The 25,803-nt window shown below is 37.7% G+C and overlaps 2 protein-coding genes across 2 annotated transcripts; both read right to left on the bottom strand.

The window, feature by feature from the left end:
* Nucleotides 1-277: 277 nt before the first annotated feature.
* BTLA (B and T lymphocyte associated) lies at nt 278-13,215 on the bottom strand. Its single transcript, XM_010186598.1, has 6 exons — nt 13,128-13,215; nt 4,290-4,598; nt 3,440-3,475; nt 2,621-2,758; nt 1,704-1,750; nt 278-619 (listed from the first exon to the last, which is right to left on the bottom strand). Exons 1-6 carry the CDS (start codon nt 13,213-13,215, stop codon nt 278-280), a joined length of 960 nt encoding a protein of 319 aa, XP_010184900.1.
* Nucleotides 13,216-23,085: 9,870 nt separating this feature from the next.
* CGGBP1 (CGG triplet repeat binding protein 1) lies at nt 23,086-23,589 on the bottom strand. Its single transcript, XM_010186597.1, has one exon. It carries the CDS (start codon nt 23,587-23,589, stop codon nt 23,086-23,088), a length of 504 nt encoding a protein of 167 aa, XP_010184899.1.
* Between the last annotated feature and the right edge of the window lie 2,214 nt (nt 23,590-25,803).

Genomic DNA, 25,803 nt, shown 5'->3' with positions numbered 1-25,803 from the left:
TAACCAAATCAAATTGAGACTAGAAGCAGGACCCCGAAAATAGGAAAAATAAGAAAGCTGACAGTTTTTATTCCCCCATTTAAGAAACAAACACAGAGTGCAAATACCCACCCATTGACACAGGCTCTGTTTTTAATTCTGGTGTTACAGGGCAGCATCCATAGGTTCTTCTTAACAAAAGGGAAGTTTTCCCAAAAGAGAAAAGAATCACATCCTGGAGGGAAGCTAGAACTGGGACTGCGTGCAAAATGGTTGTCTGGAGAAGTCTTTGCCACATTCATTTATTTATATTAATGGAGGCATATTCTGTAAACTCATTTTCTACTGTTAATTCCCTTCTCTGGCATCTTTTTGCACAAACAGAATGATTTAGTGCAGCATATGTGAGGACAGATGGGCTTTCAAGTAAAACTGGGATGGAAGGAATAGCAGGATCATTGCAAGGTGCATTAGGTGCTGTTCTCTGGGCGTTCCAGGGAGGGACATGGTTGTCATAAATTTCGTTGCCGCGCAAGGCCTGCAGTGGGCTAGCCATGGAGCAGTAGTAAAGTGAGGAGCTTTCTTCCGAAGCTTGAGTTGTCCCAGCAGCATGGGATGGAGCAGCTGCTGTGCTTCTGACCTGCAGGAAACAGAACAGGGTACAGCTTTGTGCATCAGGTAGTTGCCTGTGGTCCTGCTAAATAAGGTGAATAAGATTGGTTCAAATTGCTTTATCTCCTTAAAACTGTTTTTGAGCTGGTCACTGGATTTTATATTGATCTTTGAAATAAAGTTAGAAATCATTCTTTTATATCCTGCCTTTCTCCATATCCCTTCCCAAACTCTCATGTCTTTTCTTACAAGATGCCAACTTCAGGCAAAACTGATTTATCATTTAGTGAGAGCTCTTCTATGCCACTCATTCAAGGCTTTCCCTTCTCAATATAAGAATTCTTTCTTATTTTCACTTTCAAACTGCCTTTTCCTCATTGCCCTTGTTCTCCCACTTCCTAGTCTCTTGCTTCATATTCTCTTTGTCTTATCATTTTCCAAATAAATCTTTCTCCTTCTCCAAAACCACTAAATTCCTCTATAAATTCACCCATCTCTAATGAAGTCCTCTTTTGACATCCATTTTTCTAGCCACTCAGAATATACTGCTTTTAATTTTCTTTCCTCCAACTTGCACTTTGGGAGCTCTGCTACCTGCTTGGTGCTCTTTTATCCCCACTAACACTACTCCTGTGATTGATAGCTGCCAGCTCTGGTTGCATCTTTTGTGTTCTGCCTTCTGCCCATCTAATTTATCTGCAACTCATTGCAAGACCTGTGTGAATTCATGCTAGCCACATATGAAAGTCTTTCTTTTCAGTAATTTTCCTCACTCTGTGGCTCATTTGTTGTCTTATGTAGACAGTCTGAACCAGATCAGCAGACATGTTTTAGGTACCTAACCTCTTATGGAAATGGTGCTTGCAAATTAATAGGTTTTAACAGGAATTTAGATGCTTGAAGTACTTTTATGGCTAAGACCCTTGATTCCTTCCCTCAGCTCAGCCATGGTGATACCTCACACCTGGCAAGCCAAGCTGTCCAGGCACCAAGAGGGTCACTAAATTTGTTTCTGATCCTCTGCCACATTTTTTACTACACAAATATTTGTTCTTGGTTTGTGGTTATGAAGGACGTGGTCAGGTTTTGATGATGGAAAATTTTAAACTTACCAGGCTCTCTTGTCTCTGTTGGGTTAATGGAGTTCTCTTTTGCTTTGCTGGGAAAAAGAAGAAAAAAAAAAGATGTTCCAATAAATCAGCATTGAGAAAGTGCCTTTCTGCTTATGGAGGGAATATTAATTACTATAGGAGTCCTTGCTTTGTTAAGTGTACCTCAAAGAATAAAAATCTATTTCCAAACTGGATTTGTGAGTAGCTATTCTGCATTCCACAGAGCTCCTCAGAGTAGGAGCAGAAAAATTCTTAGTGTATTTGTGGCCAGTTTTCTCTGTGTTCAGTGAACTAGGTCAGCAGAAAAAGGCATGGAAAATCCTAAAGCCATTCTATGAGCTTAAAAAAATATTAAATTTTTATTGGAAGATGAAATAATTTCATTTTCCTAAAATTAAAAAAGAAGTGCTTGGGATTATAATAGGAAAATGTGAGATCACTTATATTAAGATATGGGGGACTCCAAGTTCCATTCTTGATTTGGGACATGGCAGCTGAGTTCCTGTAAAGCAGGAGAGGTTAATACTGTAATTATTTGATAATTTAGAGGGGAAACTAGGAATATAAAATGTAACTGAATAGAGCTCGACTGCATTTGCATGGCTGAAACTCCTATTTATTTCTAACTTGATTATTTGCAAAACAGGATAAAAATTTCCAACCATTATAAAGTCTGAGGTTTTTATTTGTTCTTATTTTACTTCCGTTCCTCTGCCTCTGGAGGGGAACAATACATGGGGCAAAATAAATTTTTAAAGATTCAGTAGCCTAACTGGCACACTTAGCAGGGGCATCTCAGCAATCAGTTGGGGTAATTATTAGGGCATTTTAATAAAGCTTTGAATGCAGCTTCTGTGAAGCTGTGAAAAGGAGTGGAATCAAATACTAGGCAAAGGTTAAATGGTAAAACTACTTACCATGGTACCTCCTTAGACACCAAAACATGCATATGACGATGAATGGACAACATAGGCCAATGGATGCTGAAGCATAAATAATGTGCAATATCTTGTACTTTCCAGATTCTTGGGACTCTTCTGAGATGGTAGTGGTATCTAAAATTGAATTAGCATGTATTAGCATACAAAAATATTTGACTGGCTGCTTTTCTTATATATAGTATTAGGTCTTTCTGATGCAACTGGCTTTTTAATGTACTTAAACATTCTGTAACTTGGTCCAGCAAGTCATGAGATAACCTTGTCTCCATAGACATTCTATGAAATACGAAGACACTGGAACGAAAAGTGCGTGAGCAAGTGTAATTGATGAATGTTGCACAGCAGAAGGCTGTCAGAAGCAAAGAAAGGCTAAGAATTACAGCACTGCTCTGAATTTCCAACATATTTTTGCAAATGCAATTGTGCACAATAACCAACTGAGAGTAAAAAACATACTTCACGCAGTGTTAAAGTCATGGTATAGTATGATCCCTAACAATTTGTAAGTGTAAGCCATATATCACTGGGATATTAAAGAGCATGTCAGAGGCATAGAGTATACCATCAGGAGGTAATCTGATTGACTTTGTGCCTTTTATGCTGAATACTGGACAGTCCTAGCCTTGAAAACTCTGACTTCTGAGAGGCTGTATTTTGTTTCAGTAGGAAGAATGCAGTTGCAGTTTAGCAAGGAGTTTAAATTTGTCTTGAGTGCACAAAACACTCTTACCAGAAATTCATAGCAATACAGATCTGTTGCTTTCTTTTAAAGAGGAAATAAGAATCAGAACTTACTTTCTGTTGAAATTGTGATAATGTTTGCAGACTTTTCTGAAAGAGAAAGACAAGACAAAGAAATGAAAAAGTAACCTGACATTTCGCACTGCAGTTGTGTTTTCTGCACCACATACTGAAGTCTGCACAAGGTTCCACTTCCCAGGTGTTTTGGGGACAGGGGGAATGACATGTTGATCAAAATCTTACAAGTCAGCTGCCTGAGGTCAGTAGGACACTACGGCCACACAGATCACTTTCTAGCTGCAGAGCAACATTGAGGAGGGCAGACGTTGCTCACCATAATCTAGACTTGGCATCTCAACTGCCTAAGTTAAAGTGAAGGCCTCACTTGCCCTTAAGATAATTTAAAGCTACTGTAATCTTTCTTGCTCTTGAATTTATTTGGGTACAAAATTATACTTTTTCTCTGTTTGTTGCAAGAGAGATCATTCACAAAGAGATGTTTGAATTGCTTTGTCATCGTTACTGTTGTGTGGCCTCATCGGCTGCTACTACATGACCATTTGCATCCTATCTAGTCCATGTCATGTATAACCAGGCTGTCCTCCCACAATCCCATTTTGTTACAGTTGATATTTGTGTATTATCAAATGGTTCCCTAATGACTGTTTGATGTTGGCAGCTTTACTTTTCTTTTCCAGGCGGTTCTGTTATTTCATTATGTTCTTTCCTTTTGTTTCTATTCTGCTAAAAAGCAGGATAGAAGCATGAAGAATGTGGTAAGTACCAGCACAATTGTGTCACCAGTCAAACACATTGGGAGAAGCCATTGTCCTGTGTGCATGAGCTTTTCTGTATATGACATAATTTTGTTTAAAAGGTCTCTTTCATAATATAAGGGCCTCACCTTCAACAGTAACATTTATTCCATGGCTCTCACTGGAAAAGTTGTCCACTATTGCTCGACAACGATAAAGTCCGCTATCATTCTGATGAACTGGGAAGACCTCCAGAGTAAACACATTGGACTTCCATTCTGTTTTGCCCTCCTTCAGCTGCACACATGTAGTCGCCTCTATCTTGCACCACTGCATGTCTGGCTTCTTCTTGCAGTAATGAACTGGGCAGTTTATAACCAAAGTGTTCCCAATATTAGTTCTGTATAGAGAATTTCTTTTAACTTGAATTTCAACTGAACAATCAGTGTCATCAAATCCTGGAAAAGAAAAAAAAAATGACAAAAATCATGGTGATGGGGGTCTGCTATATGCTCCCCATAACACTAATCGCAGCTTCTTCTCTCTCTCATTACTCAAGACTTCCCTTGTCTACTTGCACCAGATCTGATCTCTATATGGGACAGTGATAGCAGATAACATCAAGACTATTGGTTCTTTCATTTTTAGGAGGATTGCTAAAATGCATTTTCTCCCTCTGATACGAATTTTTTCCTTTTTTCTGTATCTCAATCAAGTTAGAAATGTATTAGTTTAGAAAGAAAATACATAAAATATACATAGTAAGTTTTCCTGTGTTGACATCACAGACCTTTTCTGTTACTTCTAGATTTACTTCACATTATTTTCTTTGCAATTCTTGTTAACTTGCAAAAGTAAAGGCTTTTCTTTGGTAGAGTTGTTTTTTTATAACTGTAATATTTAAAATAATTATATTTAATACAAATATACCTTATCTCTATTTTAAATTTTTGTTATATTTTGTTAAACTCAGTGTATGGTATGTCACCTCAACTCCAGGTCTTGGTATTGAATGTCCTGACCTTTTACTAAAAATTCACGTTTCTTGTGGTGCTTTATTTCTCTGGCTAAGTCAAAGCAACAAAGTAACTAAGTCAAAGTAACAGAAGCTATGTGATACCCATGTGCTCCCTACTTCCCTACCCTTTCTTACAGTATAGTGCTTGTGCACTGAAGAGAGTGATTGCTTGCAAGTCTAGAGAAAGAAATCTTCAGTATATCTGTATCTTCTGGTTGACAGAGGGGAGCAGAAAAAATAGTAGTGTATGTTGAAGGCAAGTTTTGTAGGGAGGAGAAACATGTAGAGGGGGAAAGAGCAGAGGGGAGCAGAGGGGTCTGTCTGTCAGACAGAGTCTCTGCCCCCTGCCAGCAGCCAGTGCACATATCTGTGACACCAAACACCTCACCTGCACAGTCAGCCAAGATTCCTTATGTGTGTGATAGAGCAATCCTTGAAAATACTTGGATAATATATTCAAGATCTTGGGATGGCCAGATTAACAGTTTTCATTTATGACATCTAGTTTGCAAACCTTTTCTCTACAAATCTCAGACTACTCAACACCATAAATGCATTGTAGAGCACTCGGTAATACTGAGTTTTGAGCATAAGTGTGTTCATAGCCTTCATTATAGCAGGACTAGCGCTTTGCTGCTGTTGAATTTTTGGTTTACTCTCTTCAAGATGACTTTAAGAATGGTCATCTAAAAATTAGGTGGCACTAATCTGCCTCTAAATCTAAATCTTTAATATTGTTCTGATTTTTCCCTGTGAAATGCGCCTGATCTTGCTTGATAATGTAAAAGAGGCTATTCACTGTAAGGATGTTATTTGCAGCTACTGCAAGAAATTGTGGTCTCTGATATATCTCTGCCACGTGCAATACAGAAACTCATCTGCTCACAAGATTGGGAAGCTTCTGCTTTGAGGTGTCTAAATTTGAAATCATCCTTGTATATCAACTTTCCCTTAGTTGGGATGGCTTTAAATGAGGACTGAATTGGAGTGAGTAGAGTGGCAAAGTAAGCAACTTGGACAAGAAATTTAAAGTTGGTCTTTGCAGAAGGGGCAAGTGGAGGAAATCCAGATAATTTGGATAGAGAGGAGAAAATGAACAGGAGAACAATAGTTCTGGGTACAAACATTGTCTTTTTACTAATGAAAAAATCTGAATAAAGAAAAGGGGGAACTAGAAGCCTTAATTCCTTCGATATCCCTAAGAAGGGAGGGAAGGAGAGAAGCAGAATAAAAACAGTTGGGCTTGGCTAAGAAACCTTTAGTAAGTTTGGAGACCTGGGAGATAAGAACTCATCAGATGTAAATACAAAGGAAAAGGACATGAACAGAGCTGATGGTCCATCCAGTAAGCTGTTAGGTCAGCATGCCCTGCCCAGCCACCTAGTACCATTTCTGCTTCCCTGAAAGATGTATTTTAGTTACGGAGCAGGATCACTTATCTTTCACTTAGACTCTTGCATCTCTGATTAAAAGAAAGCATGATTTGGTTTCAGACAAGTAGGTCATATAAACTTTGGTCATACCGCAGTAGCAGCACATAGTTATCAACAGTCTGAAAATGAAAACTAAAAGCTCAGATTAGAAAGTAGAGGTTTCAATTATTTGAGCAATGATTGGCGTGGGAGATAATGCTTCAGGAAGCATCTATAAAACTCAGATTGTGCCCTGATACTGGCCTTCTTTCTGATGTAATCCTATGTAACAGGTGTTTCCAGATGGATATGCAGGTCTCTGAAGAACAGATATTTTCTGATGTCCTTAATTTAATTATTTTATCATACAGTTTTATCTTTTTCAAAATTTTATTTAGGGGGAAAAAACCCGAAATCACCAAAAAAAAAACTCAAAACAAAACCTATAACTTTAATAGAAGGTCCTAAAAGTCCATTTTCTCTCAAAGTTTTAAAACAGATTTCAGTGACATTCTCTCATTCAGCATCATTATTAACCAGTGAGAGAGTCAGAAATTGTTGTACCTCTTTCATTCTTAACTTTTTCCAGTCCAGAGGTGTCATGTTTTCCTTGACTTTGAACTATCTGGTGCTTTTGCAACAAAGTCTACATCACTGCCCACTGTCTCTTTTGGAAGAATCACCTGATCAACATTAAGCAAATTTTGTCCTTCCAACAGCATTCACTTGAGACAGGGTTACTAATGCTCATGAATTCAGGTGAACATTAGTTATATAGGTACTTGGAAAGGAAGATGTTTTATCAATTTTAATATTGCTCTAAAGAAACTATTGTCTTGCACTGGCCAACCTGAAGTGGCCAACACAGTGGCAGAGAGTGGCAACAAAGGTGATACTGGGTGCACATAAAATTTTGAATTACCCTCTTGCCACATTCTGAGTGAGAATATACAAATTTCCAGAGCAGAAGTCTTAGATCTGGATATACTTCTAGACTAGTTTTTGTGCAGCCCTTGCTCTGTAGGTGAAAGGTATAAGTAGTTCAAGCCTTCAACTTGCACCGATAACACGACGAGAAACTTCCCTCCATACAACTTCCTGCTCTACTACCAATTAAGTCATAAGGAGCTATTCCACTGCTAACAAAGGATTTATTTGGTTACAATTGGGTTTTTTTTGGTTACACTGACATTGATACTACTTGTATTACTTTTGCTCATACAGTACATTTTTAATAGAGTTCAAATAAAATGTGCTAGTACAGTCAGGTGACATGTATAGTGTTGCTCCTTTTTTTCCCAAGTGCCTATGCCAACAGGTGCCATGGTTTCTCTTCTTTATCTTCTGGTGATGATCTTTCATTTTTGGTGGTGATCATTCACTTACTAGTATAATTCATTATAATGAAGTCTGGTTAAATTGTGTTTCCAGAGCAAAGTTCCCTGGCATTGAGTGGGCCTGACTTCAACACCCTTGCTTTCTTTAAAAGGTGAGATATGGAATATGCCACAGAACTCTGGTAACCACATGTGGGAAAACTCGTGCCCCACTTGGTACCCAGCCCAACAGTGTCACTGCCTGCCCACGATTTCTAAGCAGCTGAGCCCTCCTGTCCTGCTCACCCTCAGAGGGGCTTTCAAATAGAAGTTTGCATGACACTGGTCTGGACACAGCTGTTGGCTCTCAGTCTTCATTTCTGATGTAAGTGAAAGTGTTTGGGAGCCTGCTGTCAATTAACTTCAGCATACAAATCCTCTTTTCCCTCTGAATAAGTGGAGGTTGAGGTTGTTAGGTTTCTCTTGATCTTCCATTTCCTCTATGTTATAGTATCTCTTCTCTTCTTTTCTTTCTTTCTTATAGAGCAGCTATAGACTTGGTAGAAGAAATTTAGCTTATGGAACATTTATTTAATTTTCTTAGATATAATCTGTGGATCCCTTGAAAGAAGCCTGTGCATGCTGGGTAAACACTGTTATTTTATTTAGTGAAATAGAGCAATCTTTTGAACTTTGTAATGAGAAACTACACAAGTTACTGTTTGCTTTTCAGTGTGTAAGAGAATTTGCGATCTGTCTTCAGAGCCTGCAAAAGTGCCTTCCTTTCAGAGGCTTAGAGCAACTGGACTTTAGGCTGCCTTTAATTACTTTTTTTAAGTTGTTACAAGACAATGCTTAGAGCACAAAAAATAGTCACAATTTCTTTTGTGTGTTTCTGTCACTTGTTAATGCCTGATGCCTGAATGACTTGAGCTTTAAGCCTTCAAATTTTTGCTAGGCAGAAACCTAGTTCTTAGTAAATGTTATTACTCATCAATTTAGGGACCTTCTAGAACAATATCGTCAAAGAGATGAGTGAATAAGAGCTGAATGTTTTTCTAAGACTTTGAGAAATTCTACGTTTGAATTATTTTTTATGCCAACGACTTAAAAAACTGGGCTAGAGAAAGCCTTTTCCTGCAATCCATCTTTTTTTCTGTAGCGATGAGTGTGGGAATTCATAATGAACATGCCCATAAATTTCTAATTAACCTTTCCTTTCTCCCAGATCACATCTCACTTGGGAAGAAACTTCAAGTGGCTAAAAAGCAGTGGAGAAAATCCTTTTGAAAAACAAAAGGTTTTGGGACTTTTTCTATATAGAATAACATATTTAAGGCAAACTTTTAAGGTATCTTTTCCAGATTTCCTGTAAAGGCACTTGGCAGGAAGAGGTGTCTGAAGGTGAAGATAGATTTGAGATTAAATAACAGTAAAACCCATTATATTCTAGAGAATTAGGGGTTTTATTTTTTTTTTATTTTTAACAAGGGAAAAAAAATCAACACACCCACCTGATAATGACAGAGTCTTTTCTGTTCATTGGTTGTCATTAGAAAGACAAACAAGAAATAAAATTCAGTTAATGAATGTGCACTTGGCTTGGAGTACTTTTCCTATGACAATGTATCTTAACTGTTTTTGATCTTTTGCCTCCTGTGGCTTTTAAGAAGTTAATGGTAACAACGCTGTGAAAATTATATTTTATATGTGCAAGTGCTTTCTGAGATAAATTTAATGACCCTTTCCTCAACAGTGGTTTGAGCTGAGACCTGAAACCAGTTACAAGGTCTTATACTGAGCCAGATACATAGGTGGTCATGATACGTAGCTGAATGTGCAGCTTCCAAGAGGGTAAAAGAATCTGTAACATACAGAAGCTTCAGACTGATACTCCTTTGTAACATTCAGATTGCTTAAAAGTGCATTTTCTTTCAGATCACTTGAGTGTATTCCTGAGGAGGCTGCAGTGAGCCAGGGTCTATTGCACCAAGAATCAATTTGCTCAGGTAAGGAAAATCTGTGCAGTGTACTGCCAGGATAAGGACTGCAAATGAAAGCATGTATTCTGTGACATGTATGGTAGGAAAATACGTTAACAGTGCTTTGTTTTATTAAAAAAAACCAAACAGTTTTTTTCTTATTCTTATGTTCTAGAAAACGTAGTCATTACATAACTCATTAAGCAAACAAAAGAGGTTTAATGGAGATGGCTTTCTGTTTACCTAACTTCATCCATTGGTAGGAAAATAATACCTAAAAATTGAGCCTTCTAATCTTTGAACTATAAACAGCGTCATTCACACAGGGTCATCTAAGAACTCAGAGCAACTCCGCTAAACTAGAACTTATTAACTGCAATATCTGATGCATTTGTTTTCAAAATACTTTCAGATCTTTACCTTTTTTTCCCCTCTCTCATCCCTTAAAAAAAAAAATAAAATAGGAATAAGGGATGGGATAGAATACAAGTCATATGTATCATTCCCTGAGGCAGATAATGCTTGAGGTATAAAATGTCAATTATTTGTGGGAAAAAAAAAGTCTACAGTTAGTTTTGAATCCTACATTTGTGTTATAAACATGGCGAAGCACTAGTAGTGATTTTAACTAGGGTCTGGTATGCTGGGAAGTTTCTAATTAGGGCCATAGAACAAAAAATTCACCAGGAAGTTCATTCATTTGTGCGATGTCACATTTAACACTGAGATTTTCATAACTTTGTTAATTCTAGCAACAAAAAAGGAAACAGGCTGAGAGGAGAATTCAAGGAAAAATATGCTCCCTTCTTGAATTTAAGTAAGGTTTGTTCAGAAAGAAAAGCACTTAGAAGACATACTGAGTGATAACTAGATAGGCCTTTTTCAGACTTCTCCCAGCATCCAAGAAGGCTTTTCAAAGAATGATGTAGAATTTCATGTTAGTAATTCTACATATTTATATCAGAATTTGGATTTTTCAAATAATGTAGTTTTGCTAATAGAAATTTAATTTTGGTAGATGTCTATTATTTTTTCCCATGTCATCTTAAAGATACAGTAATATACTTTTTCTATTTACTTTGTGTACAGTGAAGGATTTTCTGGGTTTCTAGTTGGTTTTCTGTGTTGGTATTGTTTGAAGTTTGTTTGTTTGTGTTTTCTGGCAATGGCAGTATTTGTAAAGCTGACCTGCTTCCTGAGGAACCTGATGCAGAGCTTCACTATTTTTTAACTATTCCCTCATGAAAGCTGTGTAAGTTCAAAAAACATGCTTTTATATTCTAATGTCTGAAACTTGAAAATGGAACATTTCTGTTTAGCTGAATGCTGGCATATGCAGGCTATCCCACAAGAAGGTCTAACAGCAAGATGTTATTTGAGCCAAGAACTGTGCCTACATACTTGGTTACTGGCTGAGGCTTCATGGAGTGAGGGCAGGTTTGCTGGATTTTTATTTCGTTGGGATGAAACACTTCGTTTACTTTGTGCATGCTGTCCAGACAGCAGCAATCACTCTTTCTGAGACTGGATGGGAACAACCTGCCTTTGGTGTTACAAAGGAGACAGGCTCTAACTGCACTAAAATTTATGAAATTTAGATTAATTTAGAAAAGTTTTGCTGGTTGTTGAATTTGTATATGGAATCTGAGTGGTCAGCTTTGTTTCTGTTATGAGTAAGGGAAACTTGGATAGATTTGAAACATACGAAGCTTAAATAAGTTGGCTTCAATTATCAGCTTATTTCTAACAAAAATAAAAACCAAGCAACCTTAGAAAACTTACAGCTAAAATGTAACTACATTTAAAAAAATATTTACATCATGGTTCTGTAGAGACTGACTTGCAAAACTTGTCTCTCTGACTCTGATATTTGTAGTAATATAGGTGTATAGAAGGAAATAGTATTGTTCTCAGGGGATGCCAAGTAGTTTTGATGTAGATCAAAGAATAAAACCTAGTAAAATGCATTCTGTGTAAACAAGATTCATGCGATAAGCAGCACAACAGAAATTATATTCTGTTTTGAAAACAGTATCTAGGAACCTGGCAGATGAGTATGGAGGGTTTGTCCATGTGTTAGTTAACTATCCTGGACGATGCAGAGAGGTGATTGCATGAGAGACTAATAATACAGGCAGACTTAATGAAGTGAAGAGCAACAGCAGTTAACTCTAAAAAGAAAAGAAGATACTTCTGCTTCAGGTATGAAGGAGGTTGTAGGCTCTAGATACACCTTCTTCAGAAACATGTTAGTTTATTCATTTGAAAACCAAATGCAAAGCAGTTCAGTAGTCTCCTCGAGCCCACATCACACTCTGATTAAGAAACAGCTTCATCTAACTGATGTAGTAATCCATGTCTCTTAAGCTAAATATTTGAGTTTCCCTTCCCAGGCAGATGCTCTGAAAGCTTGTTTAACCTTTCCTATTAGTATTAATGTCTTTTATTCATAAAAACAAGTAGTGTCAAAAGACGCTATAGATTTGCAGTTAGTCACACATGTCAACTAAGCCTCACATAGCCAATTGGTTTGTGTAATTTTAGCAGTGTCTTATAAGAAATGTTATGTTGATCAATTTATCAGCTGATGTATCTGAAATGTATCAACAGCAGCTGAGTGCATCCATTGCAGCAGCTATTATCCTTTCTGTTAGACTGTATTCCTTTCAATAATAGCACTTATGTCTCCTGTATGATACTAGCAGGGAAGAATATGAAACAAAATATTCTCATTAAGCAAAATAAAGTAAAAAACAATATTGGGAGTATATTAGAAGTAGTGTTAGGGCATAGTGTAGTCCTCACATCAGTCCAAATTAGGAGAACATCTCTACTTAAAAACTATGGGAATACAATATTGAAAGTAGGATGGAAATTAAACAAGGTTAAGCTAAATAATTGAAGGTACGCTTATCTGGTAAGGATAACTTGACTCCAAACCAGATTTAGTTCAGAGCTAGTAGGATTCCTGTATTTCAAGCAGTGGCTTGAATGCTGCCAAACCTCTTCAAGGCAGAGCCTTTGGCCACAAAGCAATACGTATTTGGTCCACAGGTGCTAGAGTTCTGGTCTAGACAGTTACTGAATATTTCTCAATTATTGGCATTATCATCCTCTTCAATCAAGTTAGGAGTCTCTGATATGATAATAAAATAGGACACAGTATCTCCAAAGTACACTAAGCACTGCTTTGGCTTCTGTTCTCCACCCACAGTGTTTAATAGCTACAGACAGGTTAAATTGTAAGACTATATCTTACCGTAAACTTGATAGTTGCTCTGAGCCAGCATTACTAGAAGGAGGTACAGTAATATCCTTTTTATCACCATGACTGGAGGAGCCTTCATTCTCTGGGCATGATAGAATGGGTTCTTGTGGATTTAAGAAGTGCAGTTGAGATGGTCTAGGTTTACCAGGGGTGTATGTCTGAGCCGATTCCCTTTTCTAGCTCTTCTGTTAAGACAGTGCAGAAAGGGGCGGGGAAGCAAATACATCTGCAAAAGTCTGACGGGTCACAGAGGTTTTTTTTCTGTGGTTGAAACGTGAACTGCTCAATCATTTCACATCATCTCAACTTCTCTGTGATTCAAGGCAAAACATCCTTAGCCCTTCTCTGGCTTCTCTTACAGTGTAACAAATGTAGCTGCAGGTTTTTGGTTTTTTTTTTGAAAGATGCTCCCGCAATTGAGGTTTTGATTTTGCAAGTGGCAATACAGCAAAGAGAAGGGATGTGCAACAGTATTTTAAACTTGTGTATTGCTCCCATTCAACATTACCAAATAAAGAAGCCGAACAAATTCACTATTCACAAGCTGGTAGATGTCAGAAACACGTGTCTAAATAGTCTAAATTTGCATTAGATTAATTCACAATAATCTACACTATAACATGATTGCTTCTACAATTCAGTCTTTGCATCCTCATAACATAAGGCCAAGTAATTTGGGTTTGAATTTTGTGTGCGTTCAGCAAGTCCTCAACACCTTTTCCCTCTAAATACTTCTAAACCACTGAACCATTTAGACGAATCGTCCCAAAAAATCCTGCCAATGCAAAGTTTCTTCATAAAGATTCAACCAAAATAAGGTTGAACAGGAACTTTGTATATAGCAATTACCACTTCTGCTTGTAAGGCAAATACAACTACAGATAGAAAGCAGGGAAGAAATTAATGCAGTTATGAAATCCTATGTTAAAATGGGAAGGTTTAGACTTGAAACAGGGGGTAGACAAACACTTGAACAGGCTTTCTAGAGAAATTATCTATGCCCCAAGCCTGTCAGTGTTTGAGAGGCATTTGGACAATGCCCTTAACATGCTCTAGCTTGTGGTCGTGCAGTTGGACTAGATGATGGTTGTAGGTGCATTTGAACTGAACAAACACAGCATGTTTCCACTTGAGACAAAATGCATATTGCATTTCTGTATAGTGAAGACACCTAGTGGCTGAACCCGTAGCTAGCTGAGAGAGTAAAATTGGGCATTAAGGGAAGTGTTTTCTGGCAGTTCAGTTTCTGTTTGCATTAATGTTGTGTTATCCAAAGTTTATCCTAGGAATGCAATATTAGTCGTTGGTACTTAAACTCTGTATCATTATTATAACTGTTTTGGGCTGAGTCCTTTACTACTGACTGAGCTTTTTTGTAAGACAGGGTTTCATCTGTTCTCTACAGTGTTTTGAGATTAGATTTCTAGGCGGATGATTCCTTGCTGATAACTAAGTGAGCTGACTCGGGCAGGTCACAGGAACAACCACAAAACCACGGGTGAGACACAGAGAGCAGATTTATTCCCGTTACCTCACAAACCAGAGGATCTCTCAAGCAGCACCTGGGCAGAGGCACAGAAGTGGGGACGCAGGCGCCGTGAAACTTGGTTCTTGCTGAGACGAGAGCAAGAGATTTTGAACCTGCTGCTTTCGCCTGTATTTAAAGGATGTTTCTCAGGCGTAGCTTTCCACTGTTGTGCTTTGATCTTTCCCACAGCAGGGCAGGAATCTCAAGTGTGTTAGATAAGGTGCCTCTGAGTTTATCACAGCCTATGTTACCTAAGCACAGAGGTTCTACTTGTCAAGCATGAAAGACTAAACAGCAATTAGTGCAATAAATGTGTTTTTTGACAGCTGAGCTGCAAGTCATTTGAGCGTTTTTACAATCCTCCTTGCCAGTCTTCTGGATTTATCCCACAGTAACTTCACAAAAGTATTTTGACCTGTAAGGCAGGTACTGTCATACATCAGCCTTTCGGGAGAGTGGAGGTAGGTGGGAGGGGCAGGAAGGAGCACACAATCCCTGTACCTTATACTGTATGGGTCTTGTGAGGGTTCTGTACTTTGTATTTTCAGTAATAAGTATCTTGGACACCCATCTATATTTTTGGAGCCCTTTTCTGAAAAAGGCTTGGGAAAATGTGATTTCTACTATCACTGCTGACACTTTATTATTTCCTTTATCTCCTTTCTGCCTAAGAGTGGTGTTGTGGGATTTTTTGGTGTGTTGTGTTTTTTGGGGAGATTTTTTGTGTATTTTTCTGTTTGTTTTCGAGAATCTGCTGGAAGATGACAAATAATCTGAATTTTTCATGTTTTCCTGTTAAGACTTTATTGCCTTCTTGAGACATTCCTGGGTGCTTCTCTATTTTTGTTATATTATTAAGTTATAAATGAGATCTTTTAGACCTACAAATGGAAACTTATATTGTAATATTTTGAGAAAATAATTCCCTGAATTTGAGACACTAACGTATTCTAGTTTTGCTTTGAAGGTATCTTTCAGAGGATAGTAAATAATAAGTAAATACAAAATAACTATTTACCAAAGAAAGGAATGACAATCTTAATCTAAAACTGCATAACTAGGAGAGGGAGGAGCATATGCATTTATTTCAAGATGAAATACCATTTGAAGGTGGCAGCAAAAGATGTCACTAGATGGCACTGATTTCCACTATCTGCAGTAACTCAGTAATGTCTTTGCTATGTGCAAATCAGACCCGAGCAGAATCCTAACAGATACAAAGTATTCAAAGACCTAAGAGAATTCAACGCAATTCGGACACAATGATTAGCACAGTTCTCTGTGTGTTGGATACCGTTTTGAGGAAGAGGCTCAGAAAATGGAGTAAAATATGGGTGGTCTTAAGCACCTGAGGATTGCTATTAATAGGAACTTATTTAACTTGATTCGGTTCACTTTGTCATGCCTGCTGTTTCTTTACTGAACACAAGTGGAAAAAAATTGTAAAGTTCTTGCAGTCCTACCTCAGTTTTTCTTCTGACAAGACAAGGTTGTGTTTTGGGGTTGCAAATTCCTTGTTTGCAGGTGGTTAGGCATTGGCTTCCAACCACATAGAGAGACATAGCGTTTAGATAGTGGGCTCCAGTAAGTCTACTGAAAATTATTGTTGTTACACTACATCAAGAAGCTTTAGTATCTGAGGATCTTCAAAGTGTAAACTGAACACAGGCCTGGATGCTCTCACAAGGGGTGTCAGGTCATTCAGTACAGAGCTGGTTAAGAATTTACTCGGTTTTGCTGTATAAGAAGAACTTCACTAAATGTAAGCATGGGTACTCTATAGTTATTGGATTTGTCATACAGTAAAGACAGGCTTCAGAAAAGAAGGGGAGGGAGGAAGCAATTTAAAGCTAATTACAAAAGAATTAAGGTACGGAGGTCTCATTTACTATAGTGAAATCTAATTCTGAATTTGGAAGCTACTCTTTACACTGAAGGACAGATTAAAAAAGCACTTGAGGCAAACCAATATACTAAAAACCTCGAAGAACTTCTAATCTCCTAATTATTTTTCCCTCTACCTTTGAACAGAACTGCTGAATGACACCTCCTCTCCACAGCGTTACTGTAAGCTAGTAGAAAGATTTCCTTGTTTTCCTCAGCAACACAATAATTCTTACTGAACAGAAGGATCAGATAGTAGAAAAAAGTATCCACTGAAAGACAGTAGAAACTTCCTCATGGATGTGTACTCTTATTTTAGTGGGTTCACAGAGCACATACAATATGAGAGTACCAGACACTTCACTGCACTAAAGTAGTCCTTTGCTTTTACTTCACCTTCCTGTGCACTACTAGACTGAGGACAGAGAGAGCGAGCTAAGTACTTAGATAGTTCTAAAACATAAATAAATTTAAATTGCTTGTGCTTGTTTGGCTCAGCTGAACATGTACTTTGAAACCAATAATCTTCTTCATGTCCTTCTCCAGGCCTAGCAGGAATCTTCTAGAAAAATAAGTGGGTTTTTTGCAAGACTAAATCTTCAAATGTTTCTGGCTTCTGAAACCTAAACTGAGCATGGACTTGGGACACTCAAAATCTAAATACAAAGGGACTGAAATGGCTATTCAGCAACTGTTTATCATTAAGATTTTATAGTTAATTTTCTATTTTATAGAACTGTATTAAGTATACTTAATATATTTACATTTAGCTTTAGGGGCAACTCTGGTCTCGAGGCTGCCCTCTGTCAAGCTTGAGTGACAGTTGTGGTGTCTCTGCACCTGATCTCAGAGCCTGCACCTTGTGAGACGTGCCGTCTGCTTCTGAATACTCAAGAGGTAGCCTCCGACACCAGAAGATCCACGAATTCCAGACTCCTTGTAGAAAAAGTGGTGGGATGGGCAAGTAAAAAAAATCCTGACCTAACTTAAGCAGAACTTCCAGATAGTCTGTCCTCCAGTCTCTACTGTCCAGCCTATGTAAATTACAAATGCCAAATCTAATCATCAGTATCAATGTGGCCTAAAAGCCGTTACGTGTACTTCATCCTACTGCACCTTGGATGTGGGTTAAACGACATGATTCAGTTAGGAAAGTGTCATTGTAAGAATTTAGCATGGCCTACTTACTAGACTTTAAATATACATTTCACTTGATTTGCATCAGCTTCCACACAAATCCTTACTGATACGTTGGCTTCTGCAATATGTATGTGCTGTTTCAAAGAGGAATTGTCCACACAAGAAAATTTTACAAAAGAGTATGTTTATTTTTATTCTGCTTTTCCATTTAAGGGCAACAAAAAGCAACTTGTTCTTAATGTGCTGTGATCTGAAAATGACTGAAAATGAGAAAGTAATGATTAATAAATTCATGAGTCAAGAGGCTGCATGAGTTTATCACTGATCCATCATGAAATGTCAAGCCAGATAAGAATTCAGGAAAAGGAATGTGTAAACAATCAAACCCACCCTTGATAATTTTGATGAGCTGATGTTATTTGCTCAAATTTTCATGAAATCCCTAAGGGAGACAGAGATCAAACTGTGACCTTTTTGCAAATAGTTATGAAAGACCCAATTCTTCCACATTGCAGCTCTTCCTGAAAAGACCTGAAGCATTAGCCAGCTTCAAGGCACTGTACCTACAAACCACTTACTGCAATGTCAAAATGCATAACTATTATTTCACTTGGTGTTCACTTGCCACAGAAGGCATAATTAAGGAATTTCTGTCACCGTGAAGGAAGCCACATACTTGACAGGAAACAGGGGTTCTGTATAACCAGGCTTGAAACAGATTTCAGTGTCATTGTATAGATACATCAACGAACTGTTTCAACATAGAGCTCGGTATTACCTTAAGCTAGAACAGCATGTACATTCTTATCCTGTAACTTTTCCTGTCACCTTCCATTTCTACTATCTTTATTACCATTATATGCAAACTACCATGTTCTTTATCTGCTTTCTTGGCAAAATAAGAGATCATGCATAAATTCTATGAAAAAGGAATTACTTTATTTTTAATTTTTTTTAAAGGACCATTGTTTTCACCATTACCACGTGAAAACCTTACAAAGTAAAGTATTTCTCTTCCAGTAACATTTTAATATAAAAACTTAAATCACTTACTGTGGTCTTACTGTTCTAACAGGGAGTCTTGTGGCATTGCAGAACCCAGGTATTTTCAGCCTCACTCTAGTATCTAATCATAAGTTCATCACTTGTTTAAACAGAAATATTTCTGTGGTCACTTGCCATCAGTGAAACATCCTTACCACCAAACCAAAACTAAAGCATCTTCACTAGCCCAAAAGAGACTAAACTCTAATAGTATTATTACAATGAGAAGCTTTGTTAAAAAAAAAATTTATTTTGAAAGTTAGACACAACCTTAAAATTGTACAAAGACAACAAGCACTCAAATTACAGAGTTAGCAGTGAGTACTACTTGAACACAACAACAGTGAGTCTTACCTCTCTTTATATGTAAATATAAATAGAGATTATCCTTGCCAAACTTCCAGCTCTTTCTTCTTCCTTTTTTTTTTCCCTTTTCCTGAAAACCACCTCATTATGCTGCAAAACCCAGCAGGGGGCATTTCACTGTTCAGTTCAACAGAGTTGCTAAAAGGGGCTCTGGCTAAAAAGAGTCCTTCTATCATGAGAATATCCCATACTTTGCAGAACCAAGTTCCTCTCTCAATTAAAAAACATTCCTTTTCATTATGTCGAATGTTTCACCTCCTCTAGGGACCTGCCAAATTACAGGCTTTAAAATGCTTAAAAATATTAGAACTCACTCATGTTTTTTCAAGAACATGCAAGTTGAAACTAAAATGGTGCATACATGTAAGTACTCACAAAACAGGAAGTTTCTTTTTTTATATTACTCTTTGAAATTGTAGTTCCAAGAAAAGCACTTTGGAGTAGTTTTAGCTGTGAGTTGGTTAAACTAATATAAGCACATGGTCAGAGAAGGAAATATTTCTTCTTTTTCTATTTTTTTCAATATTACATTTAGAGTTTCAAATATATTAATAAAACCACCAGGCAAAAAGCATCCCTTATAGCTTGCCCCTACACATGTATGTAAAATGAAAAGCAGACATTGCTACCATGCTCCCTCTCTTTACAGGAAATACATGGAAAAACAATGCAGTGTTCTTGCAGAAAAAAGGAAAACCCTAAGGAGACTGTTAACCACAGCCTCCGTTCTAGGAATTGGTTATTACTTGGGTTTAGATATACCAGAAAACTTCTGCTGTAAATGTTCCCCAAGATCAATAGCAGTTAAACCAAGGTTATGTTTTATCTAACTATAGTCATGCTGGCCAAATTATGCTCTGAACTTGAGTGTTTGCAGGACTCTGTTCCAAGACTGAATGGAACCCTTTGTACTTTTAAAGAAAGAAAGTGTAACTGTCTCGTTGATGATCCAAGTTATGTCCATGAATAGAAACCTACTTATTCATTATTCTTTCTAGATTACCTGGAAGTGCTTTCTTTTTCATTATTTTATTCTATTATGAATATTTGTGGCAATGGATCAGTATCTTCATTTCCATAAAGCTTGAAAAATGTTGTGGGCATTTTTTTAACAAAAATAGCCTATTATTAAGACACCAGTGTTCTACAAACTGTTGTGCATTGGAATTAAGTCAGTTCCACCCAAAATGAACAATTTTTGCTTCCAAATTGTTATGAGTGGGTAGTCTATGGCTACACTGACAAGGTACCTCATCAAACTTGTACCTTCTGCAGTAATTCAGCATAAGAAATAAATCGGTACTAGAATAACTGCTGAAAATACTTACAGAATGGTATACATTCTGTAAATTGAGGCCCATTATAAGTAGAGTAACCTTTTGAAAAAACTAAGTGTTCTAATAATGCTTTGACTTACTGAAAATGACTGGGTTTCTATTTTTAACAGAAGCTGTTGATATTGCTAACTTATATGTTTATGTAAAACCATGTAAGTGAAATAACTTGGTTTTTTTTTCAGTTGTGCAAGATCCTATTTAATGTTACCATTATGCTGTTCAAAATGTCTGTCAGTTTGCCAGTCAAGGGAAAAAATATACAGTGTGGAATCTTAAACAAAATGGTTATGGGGTGCAGCCTGTGAAATCCCATGTTAGTAAGAACTGAGCGAACTAGCCCAAATCCATGCCTTTTAATCATACCAACTTCTCTAGATGCTTAATAGAAGCCTGTTTTCTCAATTTGCTTCAATTCTAAGATAGCATACATAAGGTTACAAAAAAATAAAATTAAAAATTAAAGCAAGGATGTTCTTTCACTGTAATGAAACAGCAACTGTAAAAGAAGGCTTTTAATTATTGTCAGGATAGAAAAGGCTATTGGCAGTGTACCTTTCACTTGGCTTAAGAAGATTTATAAAACAGTTGTAGCCCAAGGCAGTTTATGATCTTAAGCTAAACCCAAGCTTGTGCAACAGCAAAGAACAGTTTAGAAGGCATATTTTGATATCTAGGATCAGACTAAAAAAAAAAAAAGACTACCGTTATTTCTGTCTGAAGTTCTAAACCAGCAACCATCATCATTGACAGGATTGCTGTGACTGCATGGAGTTCTGTTAGCTTCAAGAGGGACCAAAGGTGTAGCAGTGTACTGCATACCTGTGTACTGGTATGCAAGGATAGGCAATCTTCTGCTTTTTAGTTTCGCCCATTTATTCAAACAGGTCTCATAGCAGAAGGCTGCAAGATACGGTTATAACATAACACAAGTGCATTTCTGTAGAAGCTAATTGCACAAAAACCAGTTGTTACTAAGTATGTAAGTCTCTCTCAATCCAGAAAAAGAGACTGCTCTAGAAACAGCGAGGGAAATAGCTACAGAAACAAAATAAGCAGGTTATTTTGTATCTTTTTAGCAATTACTTAGTATTGCTGTAAATATCTGGAATAAAAGAAATACTGAGAAACAGACACTGTGAAACTCTACTGAGGAAAGGAAGCTGAATAGAACAACTGGCTCCACCTGAAGGAGTTAAAGCCTACTTACACCACTGTATCCACTGTTTCTGTGATGATTTCTGCGTTATTAGAAGATGCTTGGCACCTCCCTGAACCCAGAGCGTCTCAAGGAAAACTAGAGCAGGCAGAAATTGGTCATATTCCAGCACTTTGCATAATGCTCCCTCATTCCATTAAAATCTTTACAGAGCACTTGCATCGAGTGGACTATTTGGCATAATAATTTGCAATAGCTCAGTGATAGTTTACTTGATTTGGGAGAGGTTAACATTATTGAAATTCTTCTATTTCCCATTTTACTTTTTGCCCATCCAATTATATGGCCTTGGCACAGAGCAAGAAATACAGCCCAGGATTGTAATTCCAGTATAGCTTCAAAGTATACATGCTTTCCTATTTGCACTTACAGGTATTGAATAGCCTCTGGAGTAACTATTTGAATCGCTTTACCTCCTTTGACTAAAACACTGAGGACAAGGCCAGAGATGTGGAGGACCTTCAGGGAAAGATGGAGGCACCTCTTCTCCTGTGCATCGTAAAAAATCTCAGTAGAGATACTCCACAATTTAGTGCCTACACCATCCCCAATTTAGATTTAGCATCCTTTGTCCTGCTAGTAAGAAAAAAGCATCAATCCTTTCTACTAAGATCTTGGTCCAGTGTAAGTTTAACTAAGCAGCAGCTGCACTGCAAACTACACTCAGTTACTGGTTTGTCTACTCGGCTTTCAAAGCTTGGCACTGAAACTGAAGGGGCCATGTTAAACCCAGACGATGAAACAGTGATTTTACAAAAGCAAGCATGGCAGACCTGCAGAATTCCTAGCTTTATGAGAATAGTGGAGTTCAGAGGTCAATGCAAGAGACTTGCTATTTAAGCTAGATAATGAATACATCCACAATTGCACCAAATAGGGTAAAAGAGTATTCTAGAAGAAAAATGCTTCCCATTTCAGACTGTAAACCGAACTTGAACAGGAATTTGCAATAATCCATCCCCAACAGAGCAGTTGTATTGTAACTAACCATTCCACAGCTTCTTGCATTTCAAATGTGCAGTACTTCTTATTGGTCACTCATGGGCAGGACGCTGGACAAAGCAATCCATTGACAGGATTAACAACCCCTATCGCATCATCTTCCTCGTGTACTTAGAGCTTAGGTGAGTGAGGTCCTCCATCCATGTGCCCTTCTTAGCATCAGTTAGAGCTGGACTAAATATTGTAAGGGGTATGCCAGATATGTTCCCTACATTCATCGCGAGTTCTACATCAACGTAGTTCTGAAGTCTACAGCAGGGTTAGCAACAGTCTGTGGCATACCACTGAGTTCACAAATAGATTGTCATTTCTATAATAATACAAAATAGCTTGTAAAACCAATATGTAACACTGTATATATGCATGAATATAAAAATAAACCACACCATCAATATGTAAAACTTCACAAGGATGAGGAAAAGAGTTTTCTTCTCAACGGTCTTCGGAATTGAGGAGCTGGTTCTCATTGTCATAGCCATCAGGCAGGTATGCTTTCCTTAGCTGGTCTGACTTAGGTATCGAACTGCCATTCTTGACGTAGCGGGACAGGAAGGCTCGCACAGATGGGTGATCAGCCTTCTCAAGTGGAATATTAGCTTCCAGGCACATTTTCACAAAGTCCTGGATGACGCTGGTTTTCTCTGTCTGGGCAGTACTGTTGCACTGCAGGGAGGCAGTCAGAGTCCTTTGCTTCTTCCTGACGTTCTGTTCTTCAAACTCTGCCTTTCGCTTTGTGTGCGTTTTAGACTTGAGGTGGTCATTGATCGCAGACTTGCGAACGTGGTTCAGAACCACATTGCAGGAAGTACAGAAGAGCTTCCCTCCATCTTCATGCAGCTCGCTGCCAAACTCAGTTACACGATCCTGAGGAGTGACATACAAAGCAGTCTTCGAGCGGTTACGTGATGGAGCGGACTTCACTCCAAATCGTTCCATTGTTGCCTTCAATAAATTTTACCTGAAAGCTGAAAAAAAGAATTACTGTTAAAGTGTGCTAATGACTTCAACCAAATACTTATGGATGCAGTCTATTCAATATCCAGTACAGTATTTATTGACACCTAAAAGATAATTACATGTAAGATACATGTGTGAAACTAGTACTGAAAGGTTCTTCACCCTGAAGTCCAAAGAATTTAGGAGACTAAAGTTCCTCATTGGTCAGGGTAAAATACTTTTTAGTTTCTCCAACTACAAAGCTCAAGAGAACCCTCAAAACTTTATCTGTTCATCACTGAAAGTCAAATAGGCAGGCTTTTTCTTAAGAAGTTTTTATCCTTTACTCTTTAAGGTAAAGGGTGCTTTCTTCTTAGTATTTTCAATATATCTGACAGTTTCTTAGTTATGTTGAGTCAGTACTTTTCTGTTTACTTCTTGAAAATGTCTATTAGTTCTGTTATCAAAAATTTAGTTGTCCAAGTATCAGACAAGAAGGCTATTACTGTCATTTACAAAAGCCAGTAAAAGAACTCCAAACAAATGAAAAAAAACCAAATATAAAAAACTCAAACTTGAGCTTTGTCAGCACTCATCTGGGAACACCCATCACTTTTGCCCCAGCTAAAACGACGACTATTAGACTGAACCTCAACTCAGAGTCAAAAGCAAATCAGCAAATCATTTTGTCATTGCAACTGGAGGTTGGTGAAACAGGCAAATGTGAAAGAAAATGGCCTACATTTCAATGCAAAGTAAGAACCAGTATTTTCAAAGATGACAACTTCTCTGGGGAAAGTAACTGATAACTAAAAGAGCTGGACATTTGTAACATCACTCTAAGCTACGTTATGTTACCAAAGAAGGCAATAACCTAGGTAAGTTTACTAAAATCAAACAGCGTCTATTTCTTTTTTGTTGTTGAGAAAGAGTAGCTGGTGTGAATCCCAGCCAACATGATTTCAGTCCTTTTCAAAGTAAAGTTGAAGTCAAGAAACAGCTCTGTTCAGGTTTGAGGCAAAATAACCACCCATTACAACAACTACCCACTTCCTTATCCAAAAAGGGTAATAGGTGTTTATTAAAAATAATATTTTGGCAAATATTTTGAGAAAATATAACAGGTTGCCTGGGCACGCACTTACGAATACGAATGACTTTAAAGAATTTTGTACTGTCTGTGCTTACAAGGCAGTCTGAGAGATCAGAATACCTCTGAATGTATTCTCTGTGCTATTTAGTTAACATACAGAGTTTGCTGTTGCAACATTTTAGAAGATCTGCCTTTAAAAGACCAGAATTTCCAAACTAGCTATAAGCAGAGCTAGTTCAGCTATAAGACTTGAATGAGTTTCTGCTGTCCAGAATACCTTTTGCTTGCTCTGGAAATAAAGAAACAGAAAATTCAGTCTTCAAAATTGTCTTTTTTTTTCTTAAGCCATTGTTACACTAAGAGATTACAACCTTTTGGAAAAAAATAGCTACAAAGATCTTGCTATTAGCTAATTTCCTAGTTAATTTTTTGCACAATCTGCTACTTTCCAGAACTACACATCTTGACTGATACTGCACAACACTACAGATTAAAATAAACAATCTCTTTTCTTTTTGTTGCTTTACGCAATTTATTCCCATGAGTTTCCTAAGTAACTCTTTCCTGAAATCAAGCAGAAAACAAGTCTTAACCTAATATAAACTTGTTGCTTAAGCATCTGAAATGTCAAAATAAATCGCCTACCAAATTAGGTGTTTGCACTTATGCTTTATCAAAATCCATAGGAATTCTGTGAGCAGTACAACTACTGAAACACAAGATTTCTGATGATTTTTTGTCTTTTTGTCTCAAGTTTTCGCATGGATTCTTTGTTGCCTAATGCCCGTACTACTTTTGGGTTCCCAAGTTCATGCAGATCCGGGTTTGTTTTTTTTACTAAAACCAGCACGCTGTCAAGTAAGGCGAGCTTCTCCAAAGCGCTTGGAGTCCTGGAGCAAGCGGATGAGCATGCCTTGGCTAAAAAGTGTCACCGGAGATAGAAACCCGACGTGCGTACGGAACCCCCCGGCGAGCCCAGGGAGCGTTTCAGGTGAGGAGAAGAACAAGTCGGGATTTCCGACCGCTAGGCAGGTTCCGCCGTTCCCCTCACCGTGAGCGGGAGCCAGAACTCGATGCCTTTATTCCCTGGGGTCTGGCCACCGGATTGACGGCGCCATTTA

This window comes from Mesitornis unicolor, unplaced genomic scaffold, assembly GCF_000695765.1.
Source record: "Mesitornis unicolor isolate BGI_N332 unplaced genomic scaffold, ASM69576v1 scaffold39436, whole genome shotgun sequence".
NCBI classification, from domain to species: domain Eukaryota; kingdom Metazoa; phylum Chordata; class Aves; order Mesitornithiformes; family Mesitornithidae; genus Mesitornis; species Mesitornis unicolor.
The sequence above is the reverse complement of the archived record's forward strand: the minus strand, read 5'-3'. Positions and strand labels throughout refer to the sequence as shown.

Bases quoted from the DNA above. Each gene is read 5' to 3' on its own strand.
- BTLA (XM_010186598.1), bottom strand. From the start codon at position 13,215: ATGAAGGCTCCTCCAGTCATGGTGATAAAAAGGATATTACTGTACCTC. The intron at 3,476-4,289 runs GTGAGGCCCTTA...TTTCTCTTTCAG, and splicing joins AATAAATGTTACTGTTGAAG to AAAAGTCTGCAAACATTATC. The intron at 620-1,703 runs GTAAGTTTAAAA...TGTTTCCTGCAG, and splicing joins AACAGAGACAAGAGAGCCTG to GTCAGAAGCACAGCAGCTGC.
- CGGBP1 (XM_010186597.1), bottom strand. From the start codon at position 23,589: ATGGAACGATTTGGAGTGAAGTCCGCTCCATCACGTAACCGCTCGAAG.